The sequence below is a fragment of the Fundulus heteroclitus genome, chromosome 10 (genome assembly GCF_011125445.2).
Source record: "Fundulus heteroclitus isolate FHET01 chromosome 10, MU-UCD_Fhet_4.1, whole genome shotgun sequence".
NCBI classification, from domain to species: domain Eukaryota; kingdom Metazoa; phylum Chordata; class Actinopteri; order Cyprinodontiformes; family Fundulidae; genus Fundulus; species Fundulus heteroclitus.
Window position 1 is genome coordinate 12,982,588 of NC_046370.1, and position 27,778 is coordinate 13,010,365.

Below are 27,778 nucleotides of genomic sequence, written 5' to 3' on the forward strand. Positions count from 1 at the left end.
ATCAATGATCTCACTCATCGAACTGTATTCTATTATTAATTTGAAAACACACACTATAATCATTGGTCTGAATATATATGACAGTTTATAAGTCATAATAACTACTAAAAGGACACTAGACCCCTGGGTAAGCAAGAGTTTGGTGCCTTTTCCTAGAGGTATATATTCATGGTGGAAGGGAATTGAACCAACACAATTCTGTTTGCAAGCCAGCTACTCTTCCCATTGAGTCTGTTTATCCAAACGATTCAGTTACACAGAATCAGCAGCATGCACCCCATGCCTGTTAAGTCTGCTGTTTTTCAATCACTGTTCTACACCTATTACTGAATTATTTACCATTTTGAATATAGAGTTTCCACCCAGAAACAGTGACTTATCTGATTATAGAGGTTAGTCTGCTATTATTTCAAACCCAACTGCAATCTTTGGGTATTTTTTTTTTATCTGTTTGATTTTCTGCCTTTCAGTTTTTCTTCAAGGTTAACAAAACTTCAAAGGGGTAGTTTAGTTTAGTGTGGTTCTACTGGGAGCTTATGATTAGTTGGGATTTTTAACTGTAGCTTATCCAATTTTTAATGTCCTAGTTTTGAATAATCAGATTCATTTAGTCAGAGCACGGCTGAGACAAAGGTCAATTTGAATCTTAAAATTAATGGCAATCTAAAAAAAAATTTCAACAGTTCACACAAGAACAATTTCTAAGCCTTTAAAGAGTTGTTTAAAACCATGATTGTTGAAAGTACTGATTATTTTCCTCTGCAATCTGTATTAGAAACTTTCCTTATATAAGTTTTGTAAAAGAGAATGTCTCTGACACAAAAATAATGCGGTTTAGGAAACAAAATTTGTATTGATAGTTCAGGTGAATGCTATTTGATTGATATTTATGATATGCTTAGTCTTTCGTGTGATAACTGTCCAGCATAAACGTGTTGGCCTTTTGAAGTCTTTTGAAAGAATAAGCATTCAAATATGTCTGTGACATGTTTGTGGTTGGAGTTGTTTCAAAATGACAGAAATCTTCTTTATAGCTTAAAGCTAATCAATTTCTCCAGTGCAAGGTTGTTTAGAAACTGGCTGCTCATGATCTGTTATGTAAACCTTGTCTTAAAAAGAAATAAAATAGCATTTCTAAACTACCCACTGCCTTTTTAAAACAACTCATCTTGAGAAATGTACAACAATGAAACAACAAAAACTCTCCAACTAGTCAAAAGTTCTGACCCATTCCTGATAGTTTTTTTCTGTTTTCCTTCTAAACTTCCAGACTTTGTAAAATTTCTAAGCAATATTGATCTAAATTGTTTGATGTATTCTGCAGGGTATTATTTAAAGTTCTACTTTACACTTTGGTCCCATTCCCTCTGTAGACTGCTTTAAAACATTAGAAGAAACTTTGACTGCTTAGATGTAAAGTGTGTAGAAAGAAACGGGGGCTAAATCAGGAAAGAAGGGTCTGGCAGCTCAAAGACAGATCTGCTGCAGTCATCTGTTGTGTCCTCCTGTTCTGAGAACGTTCTGATCTGCTTAAACTGCTTTTGTTGCACAGGGCAGTGTACGTGTAAGACAGACCTTTGTGTTATTTTCATCCAGACTCAGCAGGGGTTTTCACCTAGGAACTCTCCCATTAATGCCAGTTTTCCACAGTATCTTTCTCATTGTTACACCTTGGGCACTATCCTTAACTAAAGTAAGGTCTGTAGGACTTTAGCTGTTCTGGGGTCTTTTGTGACCTCAATCCAGGATGGTTCTTTTACGCACTCCTGGAGTGGTTTTGATTGACCAGCCACTCCTGGGAAGGTTCATCAGTTCTATGTTTTCTCCGTTTGTGGATGTGGGATCTGTTGGCCTTCTTCATTCCTCTGTATGTTTTCTTTTCTTATGTTCTGTTCATTTACGACATTTTGAATTGTCTTCTTACTAAAAGGTACTATACAAATAAACTTGCCTTTTCTTACTTCATGTAATCAGACCTCGGTGCAGCTAATGAAACTGGAAAAATAAAAGTGTTAATCAGAGTTTATTTATGACTTAATGACACATAGGGCCAAGTAGGCTTGGGCATGTTTTTTATTGTAGCTAACAATGTAAAATCATTTGAAAACTGCTGTTTGTATTTTCTCAGATTATCTTCATCTTTGAATAAAATTTGTTTGATAATCTAAAATAGTTCGGTGTGACAAAAAAATCAAAACGAAGAAGCACGTAAGGGGACAATTACTTTTTCACAGCACCGTATTTAATGGTATAATGGCAGAAGGTCAGTAAAGTGTGTCCATACTGACTGTAGCCCATTACTGTTTCCCAGCTGAAGGCAACAAAGGGACATTCAGACAAACTGATGTCATTTAGAGAAAAGAAAAAAAAAAACCCTGATCTTTTGTTCCATCGTCCTTCCCTTTAAAAAAAGACCCTGGCAGAAAACAACCAAACATCCAGGATCGATCAGCATCGCTTTGTCACCATGGAAACCGGAAGATTCAGAGGTGGTTTGGTTGTCGTGGCAATAAAAGGCAACATCTTCACCTCTGCACTGTGACTCACAAGACGATTTAAGCACAAGAGAAAGACGCAAACACAGAAGAGTTCAGCTGGTTTTTAAAGCTCCAGGGCTGCTTCTGTGTCTTCCTCATCTGGAGGAAATATTCAGCAAACAGCTCACCTCATTATTAAGTGATGATCATTAGGAGCCAAATGTGTGACGCTTCATTTATAGCCTCATATTACTCCAAGCTTTGAGCATTTTTTTTGTCTTCCATTTTTTAAGCTTGAAACCATCTAATTATTTTCAAATTACTGTAAAGAAAATTATGTTCAGGAAAAGAAATTTAAAAACTGGACTGCCCTGAAAATGTGGACAGCATTTGAAAATTATCCATGAACAGCTGCTTCCTTTTTAGAAGAATTTCAGAACCATTGTATACCTTTGATGTTAACGTAAGTTATAACAAAAGGTCTACTAGGGTGGGAAAAACTCAAAATATTTTTTTCCATCCATCCATTTTCTAACACGTCTATCCTTTGTGGGGTCATGAGGGGTGCTAGTGCCGATCTACAGCTGTGAACTCAAAATTTAATAAAGTTATTCATGCACAAAGAAGACTTTTCCTTATATCAAAACATAATCTATTCAACCAATCTTTCATTCACACTTTTTTTGCTAACAGTAATGCATGTAGCAGGACATTTTAAACCTTTTGGATTAATGAAATTAGTCAAAAATTTAATTATCTATAAAACTTAAAAAAGAGATTCCAATTTTCATTTAAAATATAAAAGCATAAAAAACAGCTAAAGTATTGGGTTTAAACACCAAAAAAGTAACAGCTTACACTCAGTGGTGTCCAGATTTCAACCAAATAGCCATTGATTTACGGGGTAGATGAGTGTTGACATAGTTGTCCTTTCTAACTCCATCAACTTAGTGCTGTGCTCTAGCACCGCTGGTGATGACACTCACCCTCAGCATGATGCTGCCACCACAATGCTTCAGTTGGTAGTCTACTTGTGCTTGAAAAGCCCCACCAAGCGTACATTCTGTCACTGAGGCCAAACACCGTCTCCGTCTGGTCATAAAACCTTTCAACAGACGTCTTTAGGCTCGTCCATGTAGTCCGCTGGAAATGACAGGTGAACCTGAAGGTGTCGATATTCGAGAAGGTGGTTGTTGGTCAGCACCTTCTAAATTCAGGGCAATGCAGGAAGCCTTAGGCTACTGTCTTTCATCTACTGGGGACAGTTTGGTTCTGATGCCTGAAAATTGGATAAAACTGTGTTCCAACCGGACAGTGACCCATAAAGCCAGCTGACATCAACCTTCTAAAAAGGCGCCGCACTCAGTTACTGACAACATTTACTAACTTAAATTAACTAACATTTCTGATAGGAGTAGTGGTCAAATATCCAGTCAGAATTACTTTAGAGCTTTAATGACGGCTGCAAAAAAAAGAGTGGCTCATCTTCCGATAAGGGAGGAAGAGGAAGACCACAGAGAAGGTCCATGGATGAAGAAGAGAGTATGCGGAGACGACTTACTCTGGCACCCCCTAAAGGAAGCAGGTAAGAGATAAAAAATAATAATAAAATAAATCGGATTAAAGTCTTTTCGTCTAAACCATTGACAGCTGCCAAAATCTGCTAGGCTTAAACGCTGGTGGTCATGATTCAACATGTGGTGGTGACAGAAAGGCAGAATCTGAATTGTGTCTTAAAAATGTGTGGGTCTTCTTTTAGAATAGTCTGTTAAAATATTTTGAGTTGAAAAGGAACCAAAACATCAAAACGTCGCAGGCGGCGGCTCAGAAAGCCCATAGATGACTGGCTACAGCTTTATAATTAATGAAGAGGGTGTAAGAAACTTTTTTTCATTTGATGTAATTTAAAAGGTATTTTAACCTTTAATCTTATTATTAAAACTGTATTTAATTCCCTTATTTGATGCCTGTTAAGTTAAATCAGAGCTTTACATATAATTTATTGGTGCAACGGGCCTCTGGACTGGATTTAAGTCTTCAAGATCTTTGTGTTCAGTGTAAAACACAAAGCCGTGTCTGTTAGCGCCACACCGCCAGTTAGCTGGGGAACTGAACTGTCTGACTGCCTTCCTGTCTGCAGCCTCTTCACCTCATTTAGGGGCGATCTCTCTCTGTGGGGTTTCTCTAATTGCTGAATGTTCACTAAGGGACACAACATCTGGATGTTTTCCATCGTCTGTCTCCTTTGTTGTTTGTTTTAATTATCTGTAACGAGCATAATGAGCCAAACTAATAAACCAGGATGATTTAGTGTTTATTAATCAGAAACTTGACATTAGAGAGGCAAAGTTGGATAAATACGTGATAGAAAACATTCAGGTGCGGAGAGGGAGGAGGTGGTGGGCGGAGGGGCAGAAGGCGGGCGTGTTTCTGTGCAGGTTGAGGATGACGGGTCGCGATGTACATCAGGCCGACGTGTCGAAAAGCTTCTCGATCATCTCCTCCACTTCCTCCGGGCGATACTTGTGATACTTCTCAGGGTTCTTAGTGAAGGAGATGTTTGCACATCTGCAGGAGAAACGAAAGGAGTGAAACTGTAGAAGTACATCCGCTAACCATATCTCGAGGCAGAAAGACTTCAGGAATGTTTAAAGTGCATAATTCTGCGGCGAGAACGATTATTTAGCTAACAGCTGCAGATCTTCCAGGAGTTGAAAACCCAGTGAATTCACCAGACTCAGAACATGCAAGTGTCCCGAGAAATCCAGACAAATCCTAAAAACTCAGAAGCTCTATCTGAGACTCTTTAAGCCACGAACCAGAGCACCGGTTTAGGTGGAAACCAAACCTAACTGGATTGGTTTAAGCAGCTCATACCAATGGTCTGAAGGTCCTGAAATAGCCCAGGGGTCTAAGTTCAGACCTCAATCTGACTGCAATATGGTGCTGAGACATGAAAAGATGTAGCCTGGTTGCTGTGCACAAACAAATGCCTGCAAAGCTAAAATAAAATAAAATAAAAACTGAGGCAATGTTGCAAAGAAGAGTGGGACAAAACTCCTTAACAAGAATGTGAGCAAACGGTAAACTCAGAGAAAAAATGGCTCCAGAGAGCCAGTGGGGCTGAAGCTGGCTCTACAAGCAGATGGATAATGGGGTGTACGGTTATCCCGACTCAGCTTTTTAATTTTGGAAAATGACAGCTTGGTGCCTGTTGTGTTTTGTGTACACTTGAGGTCAGATCCTTTAAGAACCTGGTAAAGGGCAGATCACTATAATTGGGTCCTGATAACTAAACACCTTGATCTAAAAGACAGTGTTCTTTCCTTGTATGATACAACCAGAGTTTTCTGGGTTCAAATGGTTCACGTTCCCCCGATAAAGATAAAGATGTCTCACCTCTGGAGGAAAGCTCTATAGGCATCCGAGACGATTTTCTTCTGGGACTGCCGGATGGAGTCTCGCTGCTCCTTATCTGGGATGGCCCAGCCTTTCTGGATCTTGCACAGCTCCTCCAAACCGTCATTGAAGCCCTGCGAGAGACGTGGGTAACAGCTGCAGCTATAAATCTGCTTTAATATGTTCAGACATTTATTCCTTTCTTTTTGTGGCTCACCTTGAATTTGTCTTTAATCACCTGCCGCTCTTTGTCTTTCAGCTGAAAGAAAACAACATTAATTTCAAACAATAAGTTACATGCAAAACTACAGTTTTCAGCTCGGCTGAAAACTCCAAATGGGTTTCTCTGTTTTTCTTAACTTGCCATCATAGCACAGGTATCACATCTGTACTAAGATACTTCTTTGACCTTTGATCCATGAAGTTCCTTTCAGTATATACATAGCCAGGTATGGGGGTTTCAGTATTTCTACAATCAGGTTTTTCTGTAGGACGAACACCAGCAGGGTGCAGGAGAGTCAAAGCTCCTCTTCCTCCATTCTCTTCATAGCTAACAACAATGCTTAATCTTACGGTATCATGAACAGCCTAAATGTTATGTTTTGTGTGCGTAAACTCCAGCCTTAAAAATACACGGCTTCCTTTAGTGTCCCAGCAACCAGCGCAACCAAGCCTGGGTGCAATCCGGGGATGTGTGCGCTCTCCTTCTAAGCTGCTATCCCTATTCCAGCAGGGATCACAGCTTATGCCGATTTCGATTCACAAGTTGCCTGAACGTGTCGTTGCATTTACTGATTTGGAGAGCATTGATTATTAGTTGCAGCTGGGGCTCCTTGGCATGACCCCAGGATGAGAGTCCACCTTAAAATCCTCAAAACAAGGGAACATGCAGGTGTAATCAGGGGAACTGTAAGTTTTGGTAATTGGTAACTTTCTCATCAGAAACTAACAAAACACAAGCGGTAGTATGTTTTCATTTTGATAAAATATATTAAACTCTGATGTGCTTTTGTATTTTCAACAGATGAGCAGAAATGTAAGGTTGACGTTTCTTTTCAAACTTAAAAGAATAAAACCTAAAATAAACAGAAAAGAGAAACAATATTCTAATAATTTTTCTTGTCCAAACTTGTCCATATTTCATACATGTACTGTATATATCATTTTGCTCCTCTAAATTTATTTTGTCGTGAAAAGACAAAAGAATAAATTGCGCCTCCTAGAATAATGGTATCTATGGGTTGCCTCACCCGGAATACTAATGAAATTCTCTTTGCGTGTGATTTTGTTTCCATAATTTTTTTTTTTACAAATTCAAAGAGACTCAAACCAAAGTTTGGTTTCTTTGACCCGAAAACAGAAAACAATGTCAGTAATATTTCAACTTATTTAGTATTTTAAAATGCTAATTAAGTAACCACTTGTTTTTTTTATTTTTATTTTATTTTACTGGTTTCTGAGAAACAAATGTAAAAACCAAAACATAATGAACCCACTGTGACAGAACACCTCCAGAAGAAAAGAGCCATAAAGAGTCTCCACATTCTGGCTGCTTTTTTTATTGTCATAGTGCAGTTTTAATCTGGCAACTGTCGAAACACTAAGAAACGAGAACCAAATCAGGATTGTGGATTGCACTGACGTTGTCATTAAAGGAGCGTCATAGAGGAAGATTATTTCAGGTAAATAGTAAATCCCATAAGGTCAATGAGGCTGCGGGGTGGTTCTGTCACATCCCGTCAATGTGCTATTTTATCAAATGTTTTAAACTGTTTGCAGAGCAACACACTATGAAGTCCTGACCTTGGCACCGGGTTGGAAAACAGGCATGTTCCTGTCCGTCAGGTGCTCCAGGACCTTCAGCCAGCTGCAGCAGAGAGAGCCGACTTCAGCAGGATGTCAAAACGTGTGAAGATTCGCCACGCTTGAAATGTTCAACCGGCATTTACCTGCGCTGATACATATCGATCTGCTGCCTGATCAGCTCCCTGTACGAAGTCTCGGCCTTCCTCTGGGTCACCGTGACCAGTTGGATCAGCTCGGACCTGCAGCCGTACAAAATGGAGAAAAAAAAAAAAAGGGGGGGGGGGGACAAATATTCACATCTCAGCGAACAAATCAAGTGAGAAATGTGGACAAACAACTGAGGCTGTGGAAGAGAGACGAGATGGATGCTGACTTCTCCAGCGACTTGAGGATGTAGTTGTAGTTGTTGTGCAGGAAAATGGCGCTCAGAGCAGAGTCCTCGTAAACTTTGGATTTACTGAGCAGGTTCAACTGCAGGTTTCCTAAAACTTTACCTGAAGAAGAGGATAGTCATCAGTCGGCAGGAAAAGGGGCTGTCACAGTAAACAGGGGAACTGTGGCCTTACAGATATATGAGCTCAGGAGCCGTTTGTTGAAGTCTGACGTGGAGCTGCTCGTTGAACTCGTCTCTGGAAAAACAGCAGAAGAATTTTACCAACAGTTTTGGGGCTCAGTTACTCCCAAACAAATTACTGCAGTAAGAGGAATCAGCATGAAGACAGAAAAAAACAACAACAACAGGCCTGTGAACACACGCACAGTTTTCCGGCTTACCTCGGGGGTCTAAAGGGATATTGTAAGTGTCCCCCAGAACTAAAAAGGCCGAGGCAAGGCAAACGAGAAGAGACAGAAAAAAAAGAGGCAGGAGCAACAAGGTTAGAAGAGATTTGTTAGGGCAGAGAAAGCAAACAGCGGTCAGCCAGGCAGCGAGGGAGGAAAGAGAAACATTTCCACCGTTTTCGGAGAAATTTAGGAGGCGGCAGCACAGAGCAGCAGAAAAAAAAAAAACAAGCAGAAACCGGGAAAATCAGACTGTCGAAGGGGCGTTCAAGTGGTTTCACATTTCATAACTGAACAGGTGTTTGGAGAGTGATGTTGCACTTCGGCTGTCTGTTTGGTTTCCGAGAAACTTTTATTGTTTGTGAATCTGGCTCGGAAAAAACATTCAAAAGGTCATCTGTAAACCTTTAAAGTAGTTAATATGTTGAATGGATGTGAGAAATAAAACATCCCGCTGTCAGTGAGGACTATTCACTTATTTTTAAGTCAATTTTCAAAAAGGTTAGTTGGCATTAAAATATTTAATTTAGTGTAAAACGAGTGGTTATTATGACCAGAAAAACCCAATTTAAAAATGTTATCCAGTTTGATGCTGCGCAACACCTAGGAAATACATAAAAGGACAAATAAGAAAGATTTTAAACAACTGAAAATAAATTATAAAATGCTAGAAAACAAAAAAAATCTTAAAAACAAAAGAATGAAAAAATAAAGATGCAAATAAATAAATAAATTAGTGGGTATTCAAGAATTTTAATTGCCGTGTGAGATGCCTTCAAGGTATTCATGTGAGGTAAAAAATAAAATGTACAAAAAAAATATTATTAACAATAAAATGTATACGATAAATATTTTTAACAATAAATAAAATAGAAACTAGGACTGAGCAATATAGTAACAAACTATATCGGTAAAATAGAAATCATATTGATCGATATGGATAATTATCAACAAAGTCAAAACCTATACTTTAAATGCAGCCCTGGCCATTTTATGCTGTTGCTTACCGACCTATTTTTAGATAAAGAACACACAAATACTGAATTTAAACTCAACTTTTTACCAAAACTGCTAATTTTTAAAAAAGAAAAAAGAAAGTGTGCTCTCTGAACTCTTTGAAGGGGGCGGACAGAGCGTTCCTGGGTCTGCGTTGTGATTGGTTGGGAGGATGTAATGACTGTAATATTAACCTACATGGCTAGAATACAAAAGTAACTAACTTTTATTCTATTGAACTTTTTATCTTTTTTCCTGTCATTGATATACATCTATCGATCGATATATATCGTTATTGAATTATCGTTCAGCCCTAATAAAAACTACACAATTGTACACATAAAACCTTTAACTTACTGTTTAGGCTCCATTTAAGGGAGTTACATGAAGTACATTTCTAAAATAAATGAAATAAATAGGGAAAAAAAATAATATTTAAAGCATTTTGAATCGTCTCGTTAGGTTAGACCTGCATTTTCGAGGCCCCTCTGGGATAAATAAAGTATTTTGTAATTGAATTCAACTGAATTCAATTACTGAGAAGTGATTTATAAAAACAAACTTGCCTTACCAAAAGATTGAAAAAATAGCTGTAAGATTCATGATGGTGTAGAAGATGTCCCGGGGAGATCCAGGTGAGGGAAACAGAAATCTGATGGTGTTTTTTTTTTACTTTTCAGAACCCAGCAGGCGACAGATGGATGGAAAGCAATATTTGAGTCCTGACCGCTAACAAATTTACGCTGATTAAACTAAACTGAAGTAATAATATTTGGACCAATAGAGGAAAGATCAAAAGTTAGCACACAGCTTCAGTCGCTTCAGCTAAAAACCACTAATCAGGCCCGAAATCTGGGAGTAGTGATGGACTCAGACCTGAACCTCCAAAAGCATCTAAAGACAGTTACAAGGTCGGCTTTCTATCACCTGAAGAACATTTCTAGGATTAAAGGACTAATGTCTCAGCAGGATCTGGAAAAACTAATCCATGCGTTTATATTTAGTAGAATTGATTACTGCAACGGTGTTTTCACAGGTCTGCCTAAAAAGTGGATCAGACAGCTGCAGCTGATCCAGAACGCTGCTGCCCGCGTCCTCACTAAGACTAAGAAAGTAGAGCACATAACCCCAGTTCTAAAGTCCTTACACTGGCTCCCTATATCTCAGAGAATAGACTTTAAAATACTTCTGTTAGTCTATAAATCCTTAAATGGCTTAGCTCCTAAATACATCACAGACTTGTTATCAGCGTATAAACCCTCCAGACCACTCAGGTCTTCTGACTCCAGCCTGCTCTGCATACCTAGAACCAGAACCAAACATGGAGAAGCAGCATTTAGTTTCTATGCTCCAATTATCTGGAACAAACTTCCAGAAAACTGTAAAAGTGCGGAAAGCCTGAGTTCTTTTAAATCAAGATTAAAAACACATTTGTTTAAAATTGCCTTCAACTGTCCTAGTTAACTGAATCACCACTTTTTTGTTCTATTTTCTATCTATATTTTATTCCTACTTGCTTTTATTCTGTTTTATTTTGCTATATTTTAATCATGTAAAGCACTTTGCATTGTCTTTGTACTGAATTGTGCTATATAAATAAATTTGCCTTGCCTTGCCTTGCCTAAAGTCCAACGTGTTTTCTAAAGAAACTTAATGAACATTTGTGACCCGTTGAAGAATTTGTCCCGTTCCCTCGGCTCAGTTTTTAAATCTTATTGGCCGCCTTTACAAGAGGTCGTTTGCTTTGATGTATGAAAACAGCGAAACACATCACCGTCCAAGCACCTTCTGGCAGCGCCGTCAGGGGTTTCAGCAAAGCAGCAAGATGAAAGACAGTTAGCCGCCAGTGTCGTCATGGTGACAGTACCTTGGGAGGCCAACATGGCTCCGGCCGTCTCGTGAAAGTCGAGCAGCTGCTGCAGGAACAGGATGGCCTGTAGAGGAGAAGAGGCGCACCGGTACAGCTTCATGAACCACCGATCAGATGTTTGTCGGCAAACTAACATCTGGAGTCACTTTGCTGCAGAAGGCAACAACGGTTTCTAAACTACAACTTTTATGGAATCTCATTCTGACCCCCTGTCTACGTAGCACTGGGACAACTCTTTGCTGGGGTTGAAGTATTTTAACATAAATGTGTTACCAAACAAGTCAAAATGAGCAGGACGGCATACAGCAACTGGGTCTAGGCTGGAAAACAAACTCTACTCACGTTGCTGGTCAGTTCGTGGACTGTTCCATCTTTGGGCATGTTGTACTCCTTATCAGGGTCATTCTGTCATTAGGGAACAGAGACGACAGCGCGTAAAGATTGACTGATCAATCAATCAGGGGTTACTGAATATCTAGATGAAAACTGACGGTCGTGCCTTGATGCTGTCTGCAAACTCCTCCAGAGCTTTGGCTCCAATTGTCTCCATGGAGGTGATGAGAGTGGGCAGCTTGTTCTTTGTGCTCGCAGCTGTTCCCTGCACACAGGGTGGCATACGGTTGTTCAAACGCAAGCAGCACATTACTTTCCTGCTGCGTGGGAACAACAAGGCCGCACCGCTCCCACCTGCAGCGTTGAGTCGAAGTCGGACTTGTTCATTTTCAGGTGTCTGAGGATGGGGAAAATTGTGAGGACGGCCGAGTAGTCGTGACGCATGATGGCCCGGCGAGCCGCTGACACGATGTTGTCTCCCTCCAGCATCAGGTTATCCAGCGCCTCCTGTGGACAGATGAGAGAAGAACAGGGGTGGGGGGGTGTTACTGATCGCCGTCAACTTCTTTGAGCTTAAACAGCGATAAAAGGCTAAAAGTGCAACTATCCAATATATGTTTTTAAAAAAAAAAATTTATTTATATATATATATATATATATATATATATATATATATATATATATATATATATATATATATATATATGATCATTCAAATAAAAAAATTATAACAATCTATAATTCTTTAAGTGTGTCATTATTTCATATTTCCTGTCAAGTAGTCCATTATGAATTATTTAAACAGTCACTATAGCTTATTATTAGACCCTAGCATCTGATTGGTTCACCTTCATCTCAGTTTAACTGCAGACCAATCATGTTTTTATATAGCAGTGTTTGCACCGCCCACAGCCTTGGCAAGTAAGAAATTCAATAAAAAAAAATAAAAAATAAAAAAAATGAAAAAAAATCATGAAATGTTACAACACAGAACAAGGAACTAATCAAATAGATACTTTACATGCTTTCAAAATCTAATGAGAACAAATCTAAGATCAAATTTTTTTAAATGATTGAAGATGTAAATCATTTTCAGTAAATTTATATGTCCGTTAAATATAGGTACCAGCTGTAAGTCGCTCTGGAATATAAGTCGCATCAGTCAAAGAATGTGTCATAAAGAGGAAAAAACATATGTCACACCGGCCTATATGCATTTATTTCACACAAACAAGACTAAAAACTGACATTTATTATGGTAAACTAACTTATTCAATTACACAGTTGCATCCACAACCGGCTGAATAACATAAAAAAGACATAGGAGGATGAATGGGCAACTCCAACCGGCACGGTTCTTGCCAGCGCATTTCAGCTTAACGGCCCGTTACGGTGAAAGTGATCAAACTTACGCAGAAATTAGACCGTTAGCGTAACGTAAGCTAACAGTACGACACGGATGTTTCAGAGCAACATAAAGCTCACGTGCATCAGCAAAGTTGTAACCCTCCCAGACAACAGAGCTGTAAGCTAGCGCTAGCCGTTATTAGCTTCACGGACAGCCCAATAATGGAGTTCTGTCGCGGTCCGTTTCCTTTGAGCTGCATCACACAATGCTCCGCTGCGTGAATCCATACTGAAACATTGAAACAACGTACAAACATGCTCTGTCTATAAGTTTATCTTTCAATTATTTTTTTTAAGTGGTACAGGAGCAGGATATAGTTTTCACAGTCCTAGTGAGCCCTCTTGTGGCTATAGACAGTAATGTTTAAGCCTTGGTTCATGCTGGTCAGTATGAATTACCATTTAAATTTGATATACAAGTCGCACCGGACCATAAGTTGCAGAATCGGCCAAACAATGAAAAAAGTGCAATTTATAGTCTTAAAAATACGGTATATACGGAATTATACACATGAATACTTATTTATCAACAACACCTGCTTGATAAGACTGAAGTCATAAGTATTAGATTTAAAACTAAATCTGACTTTATTGTGTTGAATTGTATTACAATATATTGTATTCCATAACTTGGCCCAGTTTCTCTTGACAAATTACTCTTGTGATGAATTGTCATAGAAATACACAAAATTGAATAAACATATTTTATTGCTTCTTTCATTCCCTGAAATTTCATTTCAGAACTCGGATTTAACTTGGAGCAATGCACTGCTTCCCGACAGAGGCCCGACCTGCAATAAAAACATCAGATTTCAGTGTTTCTGACCTGAATCAGGGAGTCGAAGGTCTTCTTCTGGTGATGCTCGGGGATGATTTCTGTCAGGAGGGCGTACTCACTCTGCGCCAGCTTAACGAAGGCACTGATACAGTGGATGTACGAGTCGATCTCGATGTCGAGGACATCGTCTTTCCCTGAGAGGTGAACGAGATCAGTTCCAGTAAGATTTCTAGTTCACAGTACAGAGCAAACATTTTAGCTGCCCCCTTTTTTACTTATGCTTTTCTTCCAAACATTAACGGTTAAGATTTCTGAAGGTTTTTCATTGTTTTTTGTTTAACTTTGGTTGATTTTTTTTAATGATTTTAAGCCAAGAACCCTTCACCATTTCCAAATCAATGGTGCTTTTGTTGGTTTATAAGCCACTTACCCTGAACTATTATTGGATATAGGGCTCCTAAAATCCAGGAAAGAACAAGAGTTGTGCTTACACACAACGGAAATCTTGGCAAAGACTCAAATCTAAGGAAACACTAAAGATAACACCGCCTTAAAGACAGAAGTCAGGATTTTAACTCCAGCAAGGCAATAAGTGAGCCTGGAAAATAACTCCCGAAAACACCCTCAGAAAAAAATTCACATTTGGTTTATCAGTTATGATGAAAAGATGTTTATGAAGACACAACAAAGAAAATAATTTCAGTGTTTTTATTATGAACACTTGTGTTGCTATTTATTTTATTACTACAATACAATACATATGTTTTGTTTCTTATAGTTTTATCAATATTTCTTATTTTGAGAGTTGTTATAATTATCATTATCATATCATGTCTTAAAACCTGACATTTTTATAACAAACTGTCTCCCTTTACCTAAAAGACAACACAAAGTTAATCAAAAGTATATAATTGGACTGAATCTGAATATATAAATGAAGTGGACTGCTTTGAACTTAATTTGGACTTGAGTGGATTCCCAGTTCTAGTTACCATTATTATTATTGCACACTCAACATGTTTTTTATGAAATATATATTTAAATATTCCAATATTTATATACATATTTGTATTATTTATTTTTTTATCAGTATACACAATAATTCCCTGTATATTACCCAGTGCATCAAATAAGTAATACAAATTCAAAAGCACCTTCAGAAACCCTAGAAAATGATTGCTTCAGATTGGGGCATCTCTGAATCTTTGGAAGAAAAATATAAGGAAATAAGGTAGGGATCAGGATTTATACAGCTCTGTGAAGCAGTGTGTGTGGAGGGGTAGTAAAACTATGTGTTGTATCTGCAGGCTGAAACTATCCCCCATATTTAAAAACCAAAAACAGACATATTTAATCCGAGGACCAGCTGTTTTCTCCCTTTTCCCCCCATTTTCCCGGCACTCACCTGTGGCGGCCCCGTGCTTCTCGTTCAGGGCGTCAGAGTGGAGTTTGACCCGAAGGTCATTATCGTAACCTGGTGGGTGGGGACGGGATAGCAGGAAGACTAGTCAAAACCACCTGGGCTACGACCAGGCAGGGGTGGGGGGGGGGGGAAGGGGGGTACAAACCTGACCCTGGCTCAGCTGTTCTGACCGCCACCAAGCACCAGCACAGGGACCAGAAAAGAAGCAGGGGACACCCGTGGAAGGCTAGGGAGGGGTTGGGGACCCATATGTTTATGTTGTCTAAATCAGTGAGTGTGTTAAAACTAAGTGACAGAGCCAGGCTTCAAGTTTCACAACAGCTTTAGATTGATCTCACTATTTTTAAAAATCACATCCAGACACACATTTCCACTGCTGGTTTATCGCTATCCTGGAAAAACTTCAATGAGTAACATTAACATAAAATGTTAAAGATTTGTTTCATTTTTTCATGCCGCATAGTTTACGTTTAGTTTTACATTTATGAAAAATGTATAATTTTATAAAGAATTTAAAACATTTAAATATTTTATTTATTTTAGATAGAATTATTGATTGTTTTATATTGAAATCTAAGACATAAAGGATTAATGAAAACAACATTAGCTAATATTTAAAAAAGTACAATTTCTAGTGTCAAATAAAACTGAAATAAAAATATAAATATATTGGTAATACAAATAAAAACAACTGCTGCAGATTTTTCTTCAACAGAAAGGATTTGTCAATCCATTTCTATGTGAAAGGCCCTCTGGTACCAGGGGTCCTAGCGATCACCGTGAACTATTTTACAAAGAAAGTTGTATGGGCTGGGCTTCATGCTACAGAGGTGGACACACACCTCCAAATTGCACCCAAGATCAACTTCTCGGGAGACTGAGGGTGGCTGTGAGTTACAATGTGAGCTATGAAATCTAAAGATGCAAACAATGTAACGTCAGGATGTTAAAGAAAAGCCCAAAGATTGTATTTAATCCGTCTTTGTATAAAGCTCTGAGCTGCACCAACTTCCACTGCACCAAGTTCTGTTTTCCTAGCCTTCCTGCTATAAATAGTTATTAATTATTTGTATTAGGAGCAAATATTTTTTTTCATACGAGCTGAGTGACAAAGAGTTGCTGTTAGACAGGGTGTAACTTAGTTCTTTAATAATAGTTTTATTTTAGCATGGTCCGGATGGTTGGGAAAGCGGAGCGAACAAAGAGAGCAGCAATTTATGACTGCCTCCTCAGTAAAGAAGGATATGGAAATTTGCAGCAATTTCTGAATGACATAACGGTTTGTGCAGGTCATGGAGATCATAGGAAACTATTAATTCTGTATAAAAAGGGACCTAGAAATACAACACTTTGATAAACCACTTCAGGTCATTTAGTCTATAGATTCATTCATCAGAATTTCCTGAAAACATGTGAACATTAGATTGTGACGGAGCTGATAGGCTTCTTAGCAGTGGAGACGTGATTCCGGGTGGAATCTATTTATTCTTTAATAAAACAAGACTAATTACTTGACCTTATTCCAGATTCATCAGAAGTCATGTTTGATTTTTAGGCTCTTCTGGCTATCAGAGCTGTTGTGACAGACCAGTTTTTCTGTGTGACTGAAACAGCTGCAGGGGGAAAAAAAACAGAGAGCGAAGAGAAGACCGAGGTGCTTTACCTTCCAAAGGAGTGAGGTTAGAGCCCCCCTTTTTCCCATCCAGCCCATGCTGTGAGTACTGTTTCAGAAGGTTCTGAGCCTTGCGAATGGTCCCTGGTCCCATAAACAGAGAGACAGAGTCCAGAGGAGAGGAGGGGGGGAGGCAGCGAGGTCCAGACAGCCAAGTAACACGAGAAGGGAGAAGAAGAAAAGATAGGAGAGCTAGGAAGTGAGTGTTGAGAAGCAGACAGCACGTCCCTCCACCATAAGGCAGCCAGCAGATCTCTATGAAGGCGTGGGAGAGCAGCCCACCGCCACAGCTACACAACAGGGTAAACTGGGTGAAAGACAAACTAAAAGCACCGACAGGACAGCTGTGCTGAAACACACAGCGCCAGGGTCATGGAAGAGAATACACAGGTTAGGTACACAGCCGTCAATATTAATACAGTCAGCATCATTATCATCCCTGATATCTGAAGGTACACAGACGAAAACATGTTCAACAGGTTAAGAACTAAAAACATGATGTGTTGGCTTGGGTTAGTGAGCGTGTGGCACATTTAGACTCTGACAACAAAAAACGCACAGAGCTGGAGCTGAAACGGTTAGAACATCAGCAGCGGCACACGTGCAACAAACACGGGGACATGATCGCAGCGCCGCAGCCATGTCCAACAACATGCCAATTTCAGCGGCGGCTGACTCCGCATCGCTGCTGACAGAGGACACACTCGGGGGTCTCCTCACAGACCCGACACTCTTGCTTGTAGGGAAGAGCGCTTGAACTGATGTTTAAGTCTTAGGGTGGACCGGCCATGGCAAAATCATCAGGGTGGTAAGAAAACAGCAGGCGTTTAGCAATAAGAAGATGGTGGACATCAGCAGAACATTGTTGTCCTAAATGTTTGATGGTTCCAGCCAAACACTGTTCATATTCGGAACCAAAAGAAAACAAAGTAAAATGCTTTATGGTTTCTCGTGGGGCAGAACTGTAAGGTGCAGTGGGCAAAAATGCAGAAAACCTATAAAAAATAAAATAAAAACAAAATGAAAGATGTGAATGTCTGCTGTTCTAGATTAGAATTAAAGTCAACCAGGAGAGATTCAAAAAATGCTTTGGTTTGTGTCACAAAGGAGGAGTCAAAGTTTTGATGCCTCCATCATGAAGGTGTTGCTCTAATGTTTAAAACCACTGATCCAAGTGATCTAGAAAGCCATCAGTAAACACATTTTCAAAGGAATACCCCCGAAAAATGTAAAAAAAAAAAGAAAAGAAAAAGAAAATAGCTTTATACTGTAACTCCTGGTCAAGTTTAGCAAAAGACACAATTTAACTACATCTCATTTAAAGGTTCCCTATAGATATATTAATAAAACCCTTTTTTTTCTTCTTCAAATTTTACCCCCAATAACAGTCATTCAGTCAGAGATTAGACACTAAATTTCTGCAGGGTTTTGGAAAGACGTTTTATAAATGAATGACAACCACCTTGTGGTAGATCTGTTAGCGTCACACTCAGAGCAAAGCAGAGCTGAGTGGTACATCAAATTTAATGTTAGCAATGTCGCTCTTTCAAAAGCAGTGCTTCAACGAAAGATTAAGTAGCCTTTTATAATTCAAGTAGCATGCATTCATGCTTTGATTGTCAATATTGTCTTTTGCCATCTGGATGGATTCTTAATGCCCTTTGTACCGACGCTTTACACTGACTTTAGTGACCAACATGCTACAGCTCAAGGGGAGTTGTATAGAAATTGTGGAACAACTGGTTACCTCCACCTTGTACAATTATGTACTTGTTCAAGCATTTCTGATGGAAGGCTGAAATAGTTAATAAATGTTTTCTTAATATCTCATGTGTTATTGTTTCCCTAGTATTAAGCGGGGGGAGGGGATGGGTGCCTAACAGTCACATTCCAGAGTGAATGAATCCCCTAAAAAGCATGGTTCTTCCTGTGATCTGCACACAAATTGTGTGAAGAATTAATTAACAAGCTGTTGGTCAGCGACAAGCTGCCATAATTACTAATCACACAAACCACCACGGCCTAACTAAATCTACACCGCCTTCAGTTTCAGGGCGTCAGCAGAGATCATTTCATAAAAGTTCCTTTTTCATTTATAGACAAGTGTTTCTGTCTCAAAATAGAACATTTAAAAAAGGACTTGCTGAAGGTATATGAGCTGGGATGGAGCTTAAATGAGGACATCATTGTGTGGAACAGCAACAACCCGGCAGCCCAGCGCTTATTAATTTTAATCAGTTCCACCTTTGCAGCGGCTGACTCACGCCATCAGCGCCGCTTCCTGCTGAACCGCGCCGTGAAACCGAAGGCCGACATGCGGAAACGGACCGACTGAATCTGATCAAACAACCTGAACTTGAAAGACAAAAACCTAACGATATACAGTTTCTTGCAAAAGTATTCACCTTATTTGGTCACATTCCAACCTGCAATTTAAACGTCTTTCAATCCCATTTCACGTGATGGATCTGAACAAAATAGTTTAAGTTGGAGAAGTAAAATCAGAAAATTGTGGATGAAAAAAAAAATTAAAAACTGAAAATTGGCATGTGCATATGTGCTATGAAGACCCTAAAAGGTTCTGGTGCCGGTTACGTTCAAGGGTTCCATGATCGGTAAAATGAAGTCCAGCTGTGTGCATCTAAGGCTACGTTCACACTGCTTTATTGAACACTTCTAGAAACAATTACATCCACCATTACTTCCGTAAACGGTGCGCTGCTGTCTGATGCACGTCTGATGGCAGCTGCATTCAATAGTAATATGAACGGCCACCTCAAACAGATCAGGTTTCAGCAAAAAATGGGAATTGAGCATCAAGACCTGGTGCTAAATATAGGGTCAATGTGGAGCCGAATCTGTCAGTCTGCCTGTGATTTGAGACTGGGACTGCGAATTCTTAAATAATCAATTTTAATTGCAGGTTGAGAGGCAACACACCATAAAAAATACCGAGCGAGGGTGTGAATACTTTTGCAGGCCACTGTATCTCCTCTGTTCTGAAACGTGGCATCAAATGGACAGAAGCAAGCACAACGCACACACGGAAGCTTTGTCTTTACCTGGGATGTAGACTGTCATCACAACACAGGGATTATGGAGGAGGAAAGGATGCAGGATGGTTAGAGCATTTAAAAAATGTGGAGAGGAATCATTTCAAAGAGACGGAGAATAATGTGGCTGGATGGAAACGGACAAACAGACTGAATGCAGGCGTCATACTTGACAGATTCAGACGTGTTTGTCACATTCATCTGCGAATGAGAGGCCGGGACTGCAGAATGAAGGGGAACGTTAACAGGTTATGTTTGGAAGGAGGTCCGTCGGCTGCTGACCTGGTCTCTTGGGCGCCTTTTTGGTGGGCGTGTCCTTGCGTTTGGTTTGGACGGCCGGCGAGTACAGGACACCAGAGGAGGCGCTGTTCTTGCGGAAATGTTCTTTCAGGCCTTTGATGGAGCGATCCAGCTGGCTGGACCGGATCTGAAAGTAGACGTTCATGAAATCTGTGCAGGACAGAAGGAGAAGAATACATGATGAGTTACAAGAGTCTGCAAATTCTTGCATTGCATTGATGAAAAATGCTCTTAACGTTACACAAGCTCATTTTACTGTAGCTCCTCTCTCTTATTTGCAGTGTAACATCCCTTAAATAATTAATGATAAGTCATGGCAAGAAGGTCAGGAGAAACAATTTGATATTTAATATATCAAAATAGAATAGAATAGAAAGCGCAATGGGTTATTATCTATGTAGGCAAGTCAGAAACGATGCACTCTGACGAGTGGAACTCTAACTCAAAACTACTGCCTCTGTCGGGGAACCTGCAGCACATTTCTTCCTCTATGGTTCCCGTTTGTGTCAAAGCTTACACAAATGCGGTTGTGTGCTTTATCATGCGATCAGCAGGTCAGACCTAAAAAGAAACTGTTGTGTTTTTGTTGTGTTTTTTTTTTTTGTTAGATGATGCCACGAATGAAGGTGTTCTACCAGTTTCATTTTGTTTCCGCCACAAAACAATTCTAAACGTCAGGAACAAGTGAAAATTTGGATGAGTTTGGACAAAGAAGTCCTTCCAAAAACACTTTTTTTTTAATGTTGTTTTGAGCCGGACGGTGAAATCGCACATCATTACCATAAATGGAAAATAATGCGGGAGGATAAAACCTATGTTGTTTGATGTGAGATGTATGGAGAGTTTCAGATTTTTTCCCCCAAGCTAACTAGCCATAAAATACATGTTTTTTTTTGTTTGTTTTGTTGAAAAGATGCCCAACTGTTTTGCTACCGAGTTTTGTGTAAACATTAAATACCAGCGTAAACAAACTGATCAGTATCCGTCATGTCTCCAGGGGCGGAAGCAACACCCCTCCACTTCCAGTGTTGAGGCCAGTTTTAGCTCAGAGATGAGCTGCAATTCCATGTTGGGCAGACAAACTTGCAGAAAGTATACTTGTAAACGTAAATTAACAAGAGCGGTTGAGCCAACAGCCGAACCAACACAAACATGGCAGCGCAGGAGTGGTTTTGCGTAGCTGCTGCCATCACATGTGATTTGTAAGATTTCATCTTTGATAGTAGAACAGCAAAAAAAGCCTTGACTAGGTTACCTTCTCGTGGTTTCTCGTGATGTGTGCTGCTTATGTTTTAATTTGATACCATGATTGGCAAAAAACAACCTTTGGTAGGCGGGCACTAGGTGTCACTTCGCCCAATCAGCTCAGAGAGCTCTGCTGAAATTCCCTCCTTTCCCCAAACGGATTCAAATGAGGCAGTCCCAGATGGATAATGTGCAGAACCAGAGTGCTACACATTATCAGTCTGGTTGGCCAGGTTAATACGGAGCCACGTTAGCAGGAAACAAAACGGTGCTTTAGTCCAAACTAGCTGGATAACTGCTGTTATTCAGTAAAATTACTCACAAGAGAGTGAGTGGGCTGCTCGGTCAGCTTAAGAACCCCACATTATTCCAGGTAACAACATTACCATCCTCTTAATCTGACTGCAGTTCTCCTTACAGCTAAACTTTTAGCAGGAAACTATTATACTGCTGTATTTATAGCTGAGTTCTCTTCCCAATGCTACGCTGCCCCCTGGTGGCAACCTTAGGTGGGCTTTCAGCTACTTCTGTTTTCCCCTGTCCCTGATTTGTTCATTGTCCTTCAATCCAGAGATTGACACCAGTAGCTGTTTAACTAGTGCCAATCTGTTGTTTTTAGGTCAAAAATACACAAAGCATAGAGAGAAGTTTACAGCGATGAGAGAAGTCCTGTAAAGTAGCGAAAGTTGGGAATAAATACAACAAGACTTGCTGAATAAAGACATCAGATCAACGAATGTAAATCCCTAACCTTAAATAAGTTTACTTTCCAATCATGTATAGAGATTGTAATGTTACATCATACGAACAGGAACACGTTTTGTAATGTTATGACGCATATTTTGATGGATGCTGTGATGAAACACAGGAGCTAAATATAGTTTGATCCCGAACCGCTTCCCTGCTGACCATCAGTCAGGGAAATTAAACTTCTCCCGAGGTACGCTACAAAGACCTGAAGTGGCTCTAATTCGTTTGTATTAGAGCCCCGCAGTCAATGAAAGATGTTTAGTTACAGCAGCTCATAAAACACATTTATATTACGTCAAGAAAACATGTTATCTCAGCTGCATTATGTTAGAGTGAAGAACAACTCAACAGATCCTATAACGGAGTAAATCTAATTTAAAAAAAAGACTGGGAGACCCGGCGGGGGAAGTGATAAAGGAAAGCAGACAAACTAACACGGACAGCCGTACCCTGGTTGCGTCCGTATTCCACCAGCCAGCCGGAAATACAGATGATGTCCTGCAGCACGGCTTCGGGCAGGTGTTCCAGAACCACCTCCTCCTGCAGCTCTAAGTCTTCGTCCACAGTGATGGCGTCCAAGATCAGAATAGGGGGGACGGGTTTACTGTAGCGGGTCAAGAGGCTCCGGAACTCTGCCTCCAGCAGCTCTTTCCCTTTCTCAAAGCGAGCTTTCTGAAGAGAAAACAAACAAACAAACCGGACTAATCAGGGCAGAACTATTTGCCTTTGTTTAATCCATGATAAATAAAACAATTTTTTTAAACCAGGCTTAAGCTGAGATGGACAGGGAGGGCACAGGGCTTCTACAGATTTATATTTTGTTTTTCTTTTTATACTTTCCTAAACTAAATTTTACACAATTCATTTTCAAATTCCATAAATTTTCACAGAGACACAAGATTTCCCCCTTTGTAATTTAAATGATGGATGGATGGATGGATGGATGGATGGATGGATGGATGGATGGATGGATGGATGGATGGATGGATGGATGGATGGATGGATGGATGGATGGATGGACGGACGGATGGATGGATGGATAAACAGGCGATCGGAGGGATTGATGCACGGAAACGTTTTTTTTTTTTTATTTCTAAAGTATGAACTCAAAATCTAAACAGTTAAGATTTAACATGGTTAACAGGCAGCAGTTTATTTTATCATAAAAAACGCTTCATTTGACGACTATGTAGCAACCCTGAAATGGATATAATGCAGCGCGTCGGACTGATTTCTGTCTGCGCAGAAGAAGATTATTCTAGCACAGACATCAGAAGATACGTTACCACGGTGTTGAGTTCGGGGCTGTCAGGGTTGTTGTCCTGAAAGTATTCCACAGCTTTCTGGATCCTTGCAATGCAGGCGAGGTACTCATCCAGTCGGCCTGAAGGTCTGGTGAGAGCAACAGGTGCATCATGTCACAGTAACCGCTCACAGCACAATTTAAAAAAAAGGTGGAGCTAATCCTCACCCCTCTCTGATTATCCTGTCGGTGTCTTTGGCCACGTGGTAGTAGCTGATGACGTGGTCCAAGCAGGACAGAGTTTTGTCCACGTTCTCCTGCAGCCTCTGCAGGTTCTCCGTCTGCTTGTGGACCGGGATGATGGAGTTCTCCAGCTGCATCAGGCGGCTCTCGAACGAGGACAGGATGGAAACCTTCCAGAACGGGAACAAGAGAACAGGTTGAAAACAGACCGGGGAACCCAACGGGGTTTATGTGTGCACGCAAACGGAGTTCATTTACATATAGCACGCACCCAGGCACCCGTGGTACCATGCCTTTTATTGCAGCAGCATAATCTCAAAGTAAAATATAGAAAAATTTAATTTCAGTACTTTTGTTGTTGCTGTTGGGAGAGCACTTCTGCTGTAATACTTTATAAAGGTTGGAGCAAACAAAGAAGAGGAATCTTTGACCAGACCTCTTTGCACGCCTTGGTCCTCAGCTCGCCCCATATCCTACTTTCCATGTTGGAAAGATAAAATCGGGTCCTTGTGTAGCATTGTTTGTCACAGTCCCAGTTTTTTAAACTTTGTAATTACTGCATTACAGTACACGTGTCGACATTTAGCCAAGAAGCTGTTTTCTTGAAACCACCTCCTGACTTGGATCAAATGCCTTAATTGAATGACATGCATTATTGTCTTTTCAATTTTGAAGAGTAGACAAAAGTAAATGGCCTCTATTCAACATCTCAGGTATGTATTACCTAAGAAAACATCATGGATACTTTAAACAACCTGCAAAAACTATGAATTTGAAGCAGCTCCTTTACAGATGCATCTCACTGACATAGAAGGTTGGTGAAGACTCATCCAGGTCATAATCTATTCAAAATAAGGTTGAAAAAAGAAAACAACTGGGCTTTAGCTTCAGAATAGAAGTCCAGTTATTTTATTTTTTAACCTTTTTCTGGATTCAATTAGAACATCATAAAAAAATTACCCTCACAGAGTTACTGTGAATATTTCAACCGTTTATTTATATTTAACTCTGATAACTGTAGCTCAGAGCTAAAAATAAAAACAGCCCCAGATACAGTTTCTAAGAAAAATTGAATACTGGGTAAGACCACTAAGGTTTAATAAAAAGTATATCCCTGAACTGTACAGTATTCAATGCTTGGTCAGGGACCTTACATGCATTATTGTATCAATGCAGCGTGGCATGGAGCATATCAGCCTCTGGCTCTTCTGAGATGTTAAGGAAGCTCTGATGTCTCTCAACTTTCTCTAACAATACTCCACAGATATTCTCTGTAGGGTCTAGGTTAAGGTAGTCTGTTGGCCAAACAAGCAGTGACACCATAGTAATTAAAGTAGGTACTGGCATCTTTGCGCAGGTACTGAATCTTGCATAGAGCTTGTCAACAGAAGCATGAGGGGCTCTAAAATTTACCAGGAGACAGCTGCACTGCTTCTGGACGTAAAAAATAAAAAAGAAAAGAAAAATAGTGGACCAACACCAACAGATGACAGGGCATCCCAAATCATCACTGACTGTGCAAACTTTACACCGGGCTTCAAGGCAAGGCAGGTTTAGTTATAAAGCACTTTACTGTAACAAGATGAATCAAAGTGCCTTACATAGAAAAAAAACATTACAGAGGAAAGCACATTGCAGTGGAATAGTAGAAGCAGGTCAAGATAAAAGGCAAGTTGGACCACAAACTTAAACATTAACATTCAAAGGCAATTCTAAACGAATCAGAGAGAAACTCAAGGATTCAGCACTTTTACAGTCTCTTGGGATTCATTTCCAGATAAGTGGAGCATAGGAACTAAATGCTGCTTCTCTGTGTTTGGTTCTGGTTCTAGGTATGCAGAGTAGACTAGAACAGAAGTATTTTAAAGTCTATTCTCTGAGATACAGGGAGCCAGTGTAAGGACTTTAGAACTGGGGTGATGTGCTCTACTTTCTTAGTCTTAACGAGGATGCGAGCAGCAGCGTTCTGGATTAGCTGCAGCTATCTCATCGACTATTTTTTTTGGCAAACCTGTGAAAACACCGTTGAGGTAATCAATTCTACTAAAGATAAACGCATGGATTTGTTTTTTCCAGATACTACTGAGACATTAGTCCTTTAATCCTGGAAATGTTCTTCAGGTAATAGAAAGCCGACCTTGTAATTCTGTTTAGATACCTTTGAAGATTCAGCTCTGAGTCCATCACTGCACCCAGATTGCAGGCCTTATTGGCGTTTACTAGCTGAAGCAGCTGAAGCGGTGTGCTAACTTTTGATCGCTCCTCTATCAGTCCAAAAATTATTACTTCAGTTTTGATTTTATTCAGTTAAAGAAATTTTTGGCTCTTCCATGCATCGATTTCTCCTAGGCATTTACTCAGTGTTTGAATGGATTCATAGTCACCTGGTGACATGGTGATGTAGAGCAGTGTGTCGTCTGCATAGTTATGGTAGCTGATGTTTTTTATGATCTGAGCTGGAGGGAGCATGTAGATATTTAATAGGAGGGGACCCAGGATGGACCCTTAAGGAACCCTGCATGTGATTTTTGTGGTATCTGATGTAAAGTTACCTATTGACACAAAAAAGTCCCTTTCTTTTAAGTAGGATTTAAACCAGTCTAGTGCTGTACCAAAAAGGCCGACTCTGTGCCTCTCTACTCTTCTTTCTACTTTCCTCTGAAAAGGTGACCTTGGACCAACTGAGCAACAGTTTTCCCCTTAATTTAAGTAAGATAATTCTGATTTTCCAATGGCCTAACACAAGGCATGTGAGAGTTTTAGCCCATGTCCTGGTGGATCTTGAAGCACTGACTTCAGCCTCCGGTCACACCGTCTGAATCTCCTTCAAACTCTTGAAAAGATTATGCTTTACATCCTTTTAAGATCGTCCCTGTTGCTTGTCAACAATTTTCTTTCACTGTTTTCTTCTTTCACTCAACTTTTCATTAATATGCTTAGATATAACACCATGAGAAGACGATTCATGCTATTTTTTTCCTCTTTCTTTATTCATACAAGTCCTATTTTACTGTTTTAAATAGGTTTCTTTGAGTTTTGAAGATTGTAAAAGTCTAAATTAGGACTAGGCCTGCAAATTAGATTTTGGTTAGAGGGACTTATTTTAAATGTAACACTGCTTTCTGTCTTATTCCTGCTCAATTTTTTTTTTTTAATAAGTAAGAGCCAGCTTTTTCAGCATTGACTTGTCATGGCTTAACCTCTGTGTATACTGTATCAATGTAAAGTCAGCAGTGTTTCCCATGATCATGCAGGTCGTTACATGGACATGTATATACAAGGTAATGTTGAATAAAAACATTCTTGAGAGAATGAAATGTAGTTTTTTGTAGCATAATCAACAAAATAAATGTATGAAATGAGTACATATGTGTATAATAATTCACATTTTCAATAAAATCACTGAATTACTGCATAGACTATAATCAGAAAATTCTAATAAAGCAATTACTCCAGATCGGTAAGAAAGGAAATGATCGAGGTATTTTTAATAATAATAATAATAATAATGCTGGTTTGCTTTGGACAGCAGTACAAACAGGTCTTCTTCTCACCATGCCTTTGGTCAGCTGATCGCTCTTCTCCAGGTTCTCCCGGATGAATGACAGCGTCTCCTGTTCCTGTAAATAAAAGCCCCACAGTAACTGATCCCCTCATCACACCTTATCTGACACCACCTTCAACAGTTTACAAGACTGCGGGCATTTAAGACACTCTGCCGGTTAAGTTAAACCGTGCATTTAGCACAGGGAGCCTCTTCCTGTCCAGCCAAACTGACCTGGTTCAGTTTCTCCTCGATCTCTCGCTTCCTGGCGGACGCATCCTCGGTAGGAATCATCCTGGAGGTAATTCCCATCGAAGGACGGCCTCCAGGGCAAGAACTAAATGTATATCGGGACTGTTTCAAAGCACAAAAACAACAAACCAAAGCTGTTGTTTCACGCAGCTAAAGGAAGCTGTTCTAAGCTAGGTTGGCAAGCCGTTATAGGAAACTAACTTCCGG

At 39.8% G+C, this 27,778-nt stretch overlaps 1 protein-coding gene across 7 annotated transcripts; it reads right to left on the reverse strand.

Moving 5' to 3' along the window:
* Positions 1-4,772: 4,772 nt before the first annotated feature.
* exoc7 (exocyst complex component 7) lies at positions 4,773-27,778 on the reverse strand. 7 transcript variants are annotated; one of them, XM_012862789.3, is made up of 22 exons: positions 27,554-27,778; positions 27,330-27,395; positions 23,761-23,945; positions 23,576-23,681; positions 22,739-22,961; positions 20,277-20,444; positions 20,004-20,015; positions 16,933-17,025; positions 15,252-15,320; positions 13,895-14,040; positions 12,016-12,168; positions 11,828-11,926; positions 11,671-11,733; positions 11,326-11,392; positions 8,457-8,495; positions 8,249-8,311; positions 8,056-8,176; positions 7,826-7,921; positions 7,680-7,743; positions 6,094-6,135; positions 5,877-6,010; positions 4,773-5,045 (listed from the first exon to the last, which is right to left on the reverse strand). In XM_012862789.3, the coding sequence occupies exons 1-22, from the start codon at positions 27,629-27,631 to the stop codon at positions 4,943-4,945; spliced, it is 2,190 nt and encodes a 729-aa protein (XP_012718243.2). In that variant the 5' UTR covers positions 27,632-27,778; the 3' UTR covers positions 4,773-4,942. The 7 variants fall into 7 exon arrangements, with proteins under 7 accessions (XP_012718243.2, XP_035997935.1, XP_012718236.2 ...); XM_036142042.1 differs by lacking the exon at positions 20,004-20,015; XM_012862782.3 differs by lacking the exon at positions 15,252-15,320.

Coding starts and splice junctions, on each gene's coding strand:
- exoc7 (XM_012862789.3), bottom strand. CDS start 27,631: ATGGGAATTACCTCCAGGATGATTCCTACCGAGGATGCGTCCGCCAGG. Junction 14,041..15,251: donor GAAGCACGGGGCCGCCACAG/GTGAGTGCCGGG, acceptor TTCACCTCTCAG/GGAAAGACGATGTCCTCGAC. Junction 6,011..6,093: donor TGATTAAAGACAAATTCAAG/GTGAGCCACAAA, acceptor CGTCTCTCGCAG/GGCTTCAATGACGGTTTGGA.